We start from the raw sequence: 10,854 nt of genomic DNA on the forward strand, positions 1-10,854 counted from the left end.
GTCAAAGCGCCGGCTCAAGTGCGGTGCTGTCGAGTCTTTGCTTGAGAGCCACGGGCAGGCGTTGGGAGGGATGGTTCGATTCAGGAGTGGCTTCAACGCTCTGACCGCCTTCGAAACTTGCCTAAAAGGTCTGGAGGGTACGATGTCCAACTAGTTGGGTAATCTTGGTGAGAGCTCCAGCTGAGAAGACAGGGTTCTGCCGGCTTGTCAAACCCGTGGCCACGTGTGCGGGCGCAGATGCGGCGCACCAACAATGAAGACTCTGCAGCCACCACATGTGGTTATTCTTGCGGGCCCGGTAAACGGTCCGGATGGGATCCCCTGCGGGCATCCGAAATCAAATCGCTACACATGTACATATGTAGTCTGGTGCAGTCTGGTCCGGTCTAGTCTGGTCAATGCTTCTCACCAAATGCCTGTGGTGCGCACCGGCCTTGTCAGCACTTGAGGGACAGCCTAGGGAGTTGGTAGCTACATGTATGTACGATGACATCACGTTGACATTTGATGTATCCGCGGCCCTCGTCTTTGGGCAGGAGGTACAAAGTACTTTCCGTCTTTTACCTACTCGCCCTTGATTTAATACCAACAAATCGCGTCGCACATCGTATTTAATTGATTAAAATAAAAGTGAGTTATTAAAAAAGAAAATAATCAAGGCTTTATACTAAACGGTCGGTCACCGCCGGCTCCTCGATATCGCCTTGTACTTTCTCGCCGTTCTGTTCCCATAGTAAACCTTAACTCGAGCTGCTTCTACATGCATGCTAGCTGTCTATCGGATTTAGCAGCACATTATTGTCCCCTAGCTTCATTGAGCCCCAAAGGCATGCCCACTTTACACGGCCAAGCCGGTCCGTGGCACAGCTTGATCGGTATGGATACTCGCTTAGAACTCGGAGAAGAGGTCCGTGGCCCAGGACCTACCAGATGTCAATACGTCAAGTCAAGAACATGGCTGGTTGTGTCCGGCGGCACGGAGACCCAGTGCCACGTGGCCAAGGCCGACGATATTTCCCACAAGTCCCCATTCGATTGCAGATAAATAGAATCTCGTTCCTCTCTCATACAGAGCCCTCCACTGTCCGATATTTTTGGCCCAGCCACCAGACGACCATGGCATCCAAAGGGGATATTCAGATTGCCACCCTGGCTGCCGGCTTCACCCTGGGATTCGGCTTCTTGACCGTTTGGGAAGCCATCAAGCAGACCCGCAGGAACAAGCGCCCATGCAGAAGCGCCTACATCTACATGATTTGGGGCGAGATTCTCGCCAACCTTGCCATTGGTGTCGTGGGATATCTCCTCCTCGACGGCGTCATATCACCCACGTAAGTGTACGGCTCATTCCAGCCGCAGACCGGCATCCTGACCGCTTCTAGGGTACCGGTTTTATTTTGCATCCTGAGCCTCTGGGTTCTCCAGATCCAACTGCTTATGCAAATCATCATCAATCGAATTGCCATCATTGCAGAACACAGGAGTACGATATTCAACCTCAAATGGGGCACCGCCTTCTTCATCACCTGCATCAACATTGCAGTGTTCTGCATCTGGATTCCGGCACACACCGTCCCGCCAGTTAGCCAGCTGTATGTTACCCCGAGGCCAAAGATGAGGCATAGCTAATCCGCGAATCACAGATTCGTAGATATAAACAGAGTGTGGGACCGCATCTCCAAGATTCTCATCCTGCTCGTCGACGCCGGACTCAACTACTATTTTCTGCGCACCGTGAAGAGAAGGCTCATTGTGCAGCACTCCTTGACCAAATATACGCCCCTGGTTAGCTTCAACGCCAAGCTCATGGTCCTCTCGGTCTGCATGGACGTACGTATTTCACCCGGGAATCTCGAGTTTCTTTACTAACGTCGAGGGCGGCTAGGGCCTGCTTATTGGACTCATGTCACTGCCTAATCAGGTAGTCTACATACAGTTCCACCCCGTGGCCTACATGGTCAAGCTCAACATTGAAATGTCCATGGCGGACCTCATCACACGCCTTGCGCGATGCGAGAATGCCGACACTTACCTCCCGTCAACGTCGCAAATCCGCATAACTGCCGGACAAGTGGGAGGCGCTGGCCAGTACAAGTACGCCATGCAGTCCGTCAACAGGTCATCAAACGCCGTCTCCGAGGACTCGTCGTCGGGTGGTCTGGGAGCAGTGAGCACTACTGGGGGCCTGGGGAAGCTCACACCGGAAATTCAGGTCGAGACGGTGATTACTAGCCGAACATCGCCTCGTTGTTGAAGGACTGAATGAGCGACAACCTTTATTAAAACGCCTCGAGGTTTGGGCTGTAAGTACTTGGTCGATGCAAGCTGTCGCTTGAGGGCTTTGATCAGCTCCGACTTTGCGTCATGTTCTCGCCGCGTCACCCGACTACATCACATGTCTTGATGTTCAACGGCAAATCTCTACGGCTCAAGTGCTGTCACAATAGCGCCACTTGTCTCTGGCGAAGTAAACCTTTCTGCTGCGCGCAATCACGCCCAACCAACCGCTCACCCTCTTGGCGACGACCCAGCCGTCATCTGCCCGGCTCAAAGTAAGCTTCTAATGGACAAGAGGGCTGCATATTCCCGCGTCAAGCAGCGTATCAAAGCGGCAACGTACGCTCGGTGGTGCAGAATAGCCCAGAGGGCGCTGCACCGCAAGCAACGCTTTCCTTTGTGTATCAAGAGCAGCGCATTGTCGTGCGATTACAGCTGTCTCTTCAAGATGATTCTCATCACTTACTGCAAGTTGACGGTAGCTGCGATCTGTGGAGCCAATTGTCTGACACGGCGCGAACGGCGAGCCCAACGAAAACCAACCAAGAATCAATAAGAAAGAAAAATCGAGCGCTGGAGAAAGCAGACATCGAGGCCAACGGCGTCTGACTATCTCTGTTTAGCCTGGCAATACTATATCGCTCGGTTTATTATAATTCCCTAGCCTGGGTACAGCTGAAATAAATTATTACTGGATATCTAGTATTTAGCCTTTTTTTAATTTAATAGAATTACTTCACGTGTGTTACACGGAAATGGCTGGTTACACAAGGGCTACGGTCACGAGACCTAGGGCAGACGGCCCTCACCGACTTCTTGTATAAATAGACGTCTCTTGTCCCTGAAAGCCTTGAGGAACACCAAGGACCTTTGATACCAAAGACAGTGTTGTTATTAGTTGAATTGAGCTATTGCTCCAAGCCCTCTTTCAGAGCCCTTGTCACAACGTGACCGCGGGCAGACACGCACAACGGCTAAACCTAAGTAGTATAACCAAAGTACTAAATATAATATAGGTTTGTAGCTTTTAGTAAAATATGATATAGTATAATATAATTATACTTTGCTATAACTTCCAAGTTACCCCAAGTATAGTTTATTGCTATTAGTAGTCGTAGTTTAACCCCTTTTGGCGAATAGATCTCATTAGCGCCCGAGACCCTTTTAATAGTAAAACAAAAGTCCACCAACACCAGAATACGATAAATATTTGTCAAAGCTTCCTGCCTGTTTACAACAGTCACTAGCAATACAACCAACAGAAAAGTGTTGGAAGCGTCCGGTGTGTGGAAAACTTGTCTAGTCATAACTTGCATACGAGGTTGAAGTGCACACCCTTAGCCGGACCGGTAGCAATTTATTTCCAACACCCGTACGCCGCCACTACATAACTTACTCGGCATCGTAATCCAACGTAAGAGAACTTGGTATCGGAGACTCCTTCGCATTAGAATCAAGGTACTTCTTCATCGTAACCCCAGCCAACGTGTGACGAACCACCGTGAAATGCCCCTGCTTCCCCGGCGCCCTCCGCAAATTCTTCAACCTAAACACCTCCCTCAGCGTGGCGGCAAGCGACGCACCCACCATTCTCGACCCGAAGCAATAGTGTAGCCCGCACCCAAGCAGCGTATAGTCCTCCAAGGGGCGGTGAGGGTCCAACTTCTCCGGGTTGGGAAAGGCCACAGGATCCATGGCGGCGTTGGAAGTCGCGAGGAGAACCGTATTCCCGCTCTGGATATCGACCGGCCCGCGGGCGCCGTCTTCGACTGTGACGTCCCTGGCCGCAACGCGCGGAAGGCCCGGAACGACGCCGGCGTGTCTCATGCCTTCGAACACAAAGCCTTGGAGTTCCCTTTCCGACGCCTCGTCGTCCTTGTGGGCGAGCTCGACGATGCGCGCCTTGTACTCTTCGTATCCTTTGCTGAGAAACAGGTCAATCAGCAGAGAGGCCTGCTGGGTAATGTTGCCGGCGACCGGGGCGCCCATGCCGATGCAGTCGCCGACCAGATCGCCAATGGGCAGCTTGGACTCGTTGAGGGCGTGGTAGAGTCGGTGCGCATCGGGGCTGACTTCAAATGCGCTGTTCTTGGCGAGCCAGTCTACGACACGCTCCCTCACGCCTCGCGTCGTCTTGAGGTGGGCGTCAAAAACGGTGCGGAGAGTTTGTGCCGCGGTTGTAGCTCCCTCCCTCAGGGCCCACTCGTTTTCGGGGATGATGTTGAAGCTCTGATACATGAAAAGGACGAGGTAGGCCATGAAGGTCTGGGGTATTGTCAACAGTCCATGGGGATGGTCTTTGCTCTTGAGGGGAATGGCAAACCGGTTCGCCAGCCAGAGAATGGGCACGACGTTGGTCACGTCGCGGACGATGTCGATAGACCTTCTTTTACTCGACGAGTACGTCACCGAATGCTCGGCAATTTGCTTGGCGGCATGGGTGCGGAAGAAGTTGGCGACATTTTGCTCGAAGCTCTCCTCGAAAAATACGGCGTGGAGTAATTTTGATCGCGGGCTGTGTCGCTCGGCATCGTCCCATCCAATCATGAAGTCGTGTCCGTCTGTGCACTCGCGAATGGCCTTTTGATACATGACTTTGAAGGTTTCTCTGTCTTCAAAAACCTTCTTGCAGCCCTGGTGCGTATGGATGCCAATAATGTCCCGACCGCTAGCCGGCCGCTGCATATCGTACTGCTCAGCACTCTTGTTATGGGTCAATATTTCCTTCGCCGCCATGGGAGTATAAAACGGGAGCAGTGCGTATGCCGAGGTGCCAGTCCAAGCGCCCGGAAGACCATTGAACAGAAGATGAGGCATCATTCCGCCGTACGCTCCGGCCGGAAGTGTATGCAGCTTGGAAAAGCCCCAGTTTGTCAAGGTGGTGCTGTTGAAGTCGTAGCTAAGGAATCGATCTCCTCTCACAAGGGCGACGGCATCATCGAGAATTCCTCTGCCCGTCGTGTGTCCGGGGCAGACGCCACTTCCCGGCATGGAGGGCTTCGTCACTTCGGCCATCAAGCCGGGATACAGCTCGAGGTTGTCGATGTGGCCGTACAAGAGCTCCGCAGCTCTGGCGGTTTCCTTGTCCGGATTCCAATCCTCAAAGTCCTCGTACGGCTTCAGGTTCAGGAATCGACGGAACCTATAGCCGCAAGCGGCCGCCATTAGCTTGACATGCTAACCACGTCGGAACCCAAGATTTGCACTCACTCGTTCATAGTACACACGTTAAACACATTCCTGGCCTGCAACTGGCCCATGATATCCACCACCTTGAGGCTCTCCGGCGTCCCATGGGCTCCAAAGGAGTGTGCCGGCTCTTCGATGCAATCCTTGATAATCTCAGCAAGATCAACGTCTGAAAATTTCCCATCCGGACCCCTCTGCAGGCCTCCAAACGTCCATTCTTTCGCTGGCGTGGTCATTAGGTTGCGCTCCGCCGCCATTGCGACCTTTGTAAACATTTCCACCGTGACGTCGTCGAGCGACTTCAGCTCAGGCAGATGGAGTCTCAGCATGTTCTCCATCCATTTGGCGTCGGCCGAGCTGAGCGCGGCATGCCAGTGATACAGGACGGCAAACTCGACCGACACGGCGTTTCCGATGCCACGCTCCATGCGCCGCCCAGACTTTTTGATTTCGGCCCCAAGATCAAGGGACCAGGTTGAATTGGCGCGGGGGGTGTTGAGAATAGCTGCGACGTAGTCCTTCAGGACGATAGACGCAAAGAACCCGACGTTGATGTTTCTAGAAAGTTGAAAAACATCTTCGTCTTGCCTAGATCATTTGTGAATACGTCAGCACCGTCTTCTGATGGCAATGGACATTGAATGACTGACCACTTCTTTTCCTGCTCGCCAAGACTATCCCAGGGCTTATACTTTCCGTCTTCGTTGATGGACAGCAGATCCTCGGCAATCTTGTTGTGGTTTCTCGAAAACATGACCAACAAGGCAATTACACCTGGCGGCATCATCATAATCCTGTCAGAGGCCACAGAATCCGCAAAGATCTTTCCATTCTCATAGGTTCTCACACGCTTTTGCTCCTTGTCCGTATTGCCATACAGCGTGCTCAGGTCTACATAGCTCGACGTCTCGTTGATCCACTGGTCACTTCGAGAGGTTTGGAAGCACTCGTGAATGACAATGGTAGCAAACGAGAAAAACATGCGGTTGAGTCCCGACGGGTGTGGGCGAAAGGGCCCGGTTCTCCGCAGCAGCTTGTCAAAGACCAACTCGGGGTCCGGAAGATTCGGGCCCTTGGGCTTGGTTGGAGGAACACTGCGAGAGTAGGGTGACCCAGCTTTGCCCATATCCGGGATCCAGGGATTGTTGCCGCTGCCGTCGTGTTGCCTGTATCTTGCCGTAATGCCAGCCGTCGTTGTGGCAGGATGAGGCAGGTCGTTCCACAGCATGGTGATGAACCCGTCCGAGATGGTGCTGCTCAAGCCGCTGTTGGGCGGCAGAGTCTGAAGCATTGAAACTCCCTTTTCGAGTAGAAGGTCCTTGTCGTCCAGAGGCTTCCCCGAGGCAAGTGTTGTGATGGCATGTGCGACTGTCGTGGCCTGTTTGGGTTTGAGATGGGTGAGGTCATGACTGATCGAGGTTCTTTTCATTTGCACCTCTGCAGAAGCTTCCTGGTCTGATTTTCCATCTGGGGCCCTTTCAGGCTTTCGCCTAATCGCGCTCATTAATGTCTGAATTTTAGCAGGCATGGTGAAGCTCTTTGAAGTAATTGTTTGGCAGGTGGTTCAGAAAGAGCAGCTGAATTGTTGAGAGAAAAATGGAGGGGAGAGATGTGGAAGCAGGTGGGAATCGGCCAAATTGTATACCAGTTTCGGCAGTAATTTTGCACATCCTGACTGCCAGTGACGCCCAGGTGTTGTCTTAAATCATCAAACGCTTCTATTGCCAGAAGCACAAGATACGAAGCGACTGCTGTTACTCGATGCCATGCCGCCGACGACATTATGGCTTGAATGCGACTGCATGCGGCCAAGTGGCATATATAGACTTTATGTTAACCAAAAGTTACCTTTTGACTGTGCCGGTAGTGGCCCATCGGCCGTGTCGTTGGTGGTGGATGGCATGGGCGTCGTAAAGCTTATCTACCATGATGCAGAAATATGTACTTTCGCAGCCGTGGGCTGTTTATTGAGCTTATGACGATGTGTCGGTATGTCAGGCATCATTAACCGTCAGCAGCAGGAAAGCGCAGGGCGACCACCATGGAGATATAAAAGGACAATTAAACGAGGTGTTGAAAAGTCTCCATTCAGCTGATATTATTACAGAGGGTGGGTTGAGTGTGCTTACCAGATACTTTTTGAAGTTTGTTGCAAGTCGATGCTACGGATGACATTGGTGGCGGCGATTGCAAACTCTACCAGGACAAAACGATGCCGACCGTCCCGGTGCAAGATGCCAGATATTGCGCATAAGAATTCTCCATCCGGAGCCCGCGACTGGAAATGGCTCCGTGTCTTATCTTCTGTTCATACAAATCATAACTGCAAGCCAGTACTGACCTAGTTGTAAGCCTCTTACGAGCTAGGTTTTCCTGGGCGTTAAAGACTATCAACCTCGCAATACCACCCTGTGGCTCTTGGGCGTCAGATCAACCATAACTCATAAAACGCTCACCAGCAGACTACTCGGAACCAAATCGACCAAAAGTCTTAGTGAGTAGCACAAGCACAATGGACCCCGACACATCTTTCGGTGCCATCGGAGACGGCAGCCGCAGACCGCGAAAGCTGGTCCTCTGTTTTGACGGTACTGGAGACAAGTTTCATGGCGACGACAGCGACAGCAACATTCTCAAGATCTTCCGCATGCTGGACCGATCATCAAGCGACCAGTACCACTACTACCAGCGTTAGCCACCCATTTTCCCCTTCGGACTATGAACGATGACGAGGCTAATGTGACAAATATAGCTGGAATAGGCACGTATGCCATCTCTACATCTCTCACTAACAGTGGCTACCGTGCACGTTTCAACTCATGGTACCAGAAGACCAAAGACTCTGCCGTAGGCACGTCCTTTGACCAGCATGTAGTTGGCGGCTACCGCTTTCTCATGAGGTTTTATAATTCCGGTGACGAGATTTACATATTCGGTTTCAGTAGAGGGGCCTATATCGCAAGGTTCTTGGCCCAAATGCTCGATCATATAGGGTTACTATCACACGGCAACGAAGAAATGGTACGGTTCGCTTGGAAAGCATTTTCTCAATGGCAGAGCAGGCCGCAAAGCAAGGACTTTGAGGGCCGAGAGAAGGTGGAAGCAGAATTCAAGACCAACAAGATGTACGAGTATATGAAGGGTTTCCGCGAGACCTTCTCCCGGCCAGTTGGAAGGATCCGATTCCTCGGCCTCTTCGACACCGTCAACTCAGTTCCGCGGTTCGAAACGTCCTGGATGCAGCGCAGCAAGTTCCCATACACGGCGCGCAGCAGCGCAAAGGTGATTCGCCACGCCGTGAGCATCGATGAGAGGCGGGCCAAATTCCGCCAGGACCTCATGTATCAGCACAAACCAGGCGGCAGCCCCCATCGCCATCAGATTGAACAATGGCTCGATCAATTCCGACAAAGCCACGAGGACCGGCCGCTTGAGCAGTCGTCCATAGCCAAGTCGGCCACGAATGGCAATACACAGCATCACGACGTCCGTCCAGATGACCAGTCCCGGCCAAGTGAGAAGCCTGCTGATTCTTCGCACTACACTTCGTATAGACCGCGGTCGCAGACCCAGGAGGTACGCCTCAGTGAAGACGACAGAGCACACTTGATAGGCTCCGAAGCAAGCCCAGGCGATGGGGACGATCAGCAGGACATTGACGAGGTGTGGTTCGCAGGATGCCACGGCGACGTAGGGGGTGGATGGGAGGCCTTGGACGACCGCAAGAGCGCGAGCCACGTGCCCCTGGCATGGATTGTTCGCGAAGCCATGAAGGCCGGGCTATTGTTCGACATGGAAAAGGTCGCCGATATGGAATGCTGCATTGAGCCCGTCGACGTTCAGCCTCGCCGTCCAAACCCAGCTATTCGAGTCCAGGGCGAGAGCGACGCCGCGCAAGCTGACGTGCCCGAGATCAACGAGAAGGACGGCGGCCTGCAGGACGTGATGCACAAGGCACATACCTCCCGTCTCCATGATTGTTTACAGTACGGAGGAGGGCTAGGATCCATGGCGGTGACGGCCTGGAAATTGATGGAGTATCTCCCGTTCCGGAGGATGGACCTGCAGCCAAACGGGTCCTGGAAGCCTATCCGGTGGCCATTGCCCCGTGGCGAGGTGCGCGATATTCCCGACGGTGTCCGGGTCCATGGGAGTGTTATCAGGAGGCTGAACGAGGTTGAGAGTTACCGCCCAGGGAACCTCATTATGGGCGGAGGCGGCCGAGGCAAGAGACGAGCGCCCAAGGAGTATGGTATTGGGGACTGGGTGTGCGTCGATGAGCCCGGCGATGCTATTGGCGAAATATGGGTGAAGAGAGGCCATTCAGGCAAGCAGACTGACTCGAGGGCGGGGGATTAATTAACTGCTGATTTTTATGGGAAGTTGATACCATTGACACCAGCTTCGATGGCATGGCGGCGTATAACCCGTAGGTTAGCAGGGTTATATGGGACGGCGAAGTGATTCGAATAACTATGAAAATTGAGGATACAAGAATTACCACATGGTCAGCTGGTCTCGATGTTTTGTGATTTTGTATCCAACTATGCAATAATATCAAAAAGTTTGTAGAAAGTCGCTACAGGCTTCAGCTAATACCTAGGCCATATGCTAATCCTGTTTCCGAAATATGTAAAATATAGAATGACACGAGGCATAAGAATTGATAATTTAGCTCTGTGCTTTGAGGTCATACATATTATTATGCACTTGTAAGAAGCTGAAATGGAGCAACAGCCAGGCTTGTGCCGTGTCTATTCCCGCCGGGATATCACTTCAACCCGAGAGGATTGGCACCATCTCTGCTCTCGTACGCATTCTTCATAGTCACTCGGTCTTGTTTTATTGTGCCATTTGCACCGGCGCAAGCTCTGAATTCAGGCGCTCCAGGGAGGTCCAACCTACACTGACAGCATATTTCGAGCTCTTGGGTCGGACTAGATACGGCCTCCTAGGAAATGAGGTTGTTCAAAGCGGACGAGACACGCGCAAGTTGCCTGGGCGAAAGATGGCCCCGTATGCGCCCGCGAATTCCTACAGTATACTGCGGCGGTTTTACTTGAAGATACAATACGTTAGGTTCCGTAAAAGGGTGGTTGGATAGGTCCACCGATGAATGGGTCAAAAGCGACGTGCAAGACGTCGAAAATTAGACATATGCATGCAGCGGGCTTTTCCGCAGCGCTGGCGACTTGTACGCCGGACTAAACAGGAGAAAAAAGTGATTCAAGACGCTATTATAAATGAATTTTGTCTCTACTTCGGACACATACGACCATAACCGCTAGATAAATCTGGATCCCGTCTCGAACTCCGTTGGATAACCTAGCGAGTGCCGGATTAGTAGCTGGATCGGTGACGACCCGCGAATACCTGGTGTTGTATGTT

General features: G+C 52.3%; 3 protein-coding genes and 1 non-coding gene across 4 annotated transcripts; 3 read left to right on the forward strand and 1 right to left on the reverse strand.

The window, feature by feature from the left end:
* Positions 1 to 1,116: 1,116 nt before the first annotated feature.
* On the forward strand, positions 1,117 to 2,254 carry G6M90_00g104150 (uncharacterized protein; the record flags this gene model as incomplete). Its single annotated transcript, XM_066131637.1, has 4 exons — positions 1,117 to 1,331; positions 1,383 to 1,592; positions 1,644 to 1,830; positions 1,886 to 2,254. The coding sequence occupies 4 exons, from the start codon at positions 1,117 to 1,119 to the stop codon at positions 2,252 to 2,254; spliced, it is 981 nt and encodes a 326-aa protein (XP_065987656.1).
* A 1,415-nt stretch (positions 2,255 to 3,669) lies between these two features.
* ppoA_2 (Psi-producing oxygenase A) lies at positions 3,670 to 6,994 on the reverse strand (the record flags this gene model as incomplete). Its single annotated transcript, XM_014685926.1, has 3 exons — positions 3,670 to 5,419; positions 5,488 to 6,054; positions 6,117 to 6,994. The coding sequence occupies 3 exons, from the start codon at positions 6,992 to 6,994 to the stop codon at positions 3,670 to 3,672; spliced, it is 3,195 nt and encodes a 1,064-aa protein (XP_014541412.1).
* Positions 6,995 to 7,978: 984 nt separating this feature from the next.
* Positions 7,979 to 9,825, forward strand: G6M90_00g104170 (uncharacterized protein; the record flags this gene model as incomplete). Its single annotated transcript, XM_014685927.1, has 2 exons — positions 7,979 to 8,156; positions 8,219 to 9,825. 2 exons carry the CDS (start codon positions 7,979 to 7,981, stop codon positions 9,823 to 9,825), a joined length of 1,785 nt encoding a protein of 594 aa, XP_014541413.1.
* Positions 9,826 to 10,737: 912 nt separating this feature from the next.
* Positions 10,738 to 10,854, forward strand: G6M90_rRNA00000001. The gene has a single exon (XR_010715672.1). It is a non-coding gene; the product is annotated as a 5S ribosomal RNA (ribosomal RNA).

This window comes from Metarhizium brunneum, chromosome 6 (genome assembly GCF_013426205.1).
Source record: "Metarhizium brunneum chromosome 6, complete sequence".
Lineage (NCBI taxonomy): Eukaryota > Fungi > Ascomycota > Sordariomycetes > Hypocreales > Clavicipitaceae > Metarhizium > Metarhizium brunneum.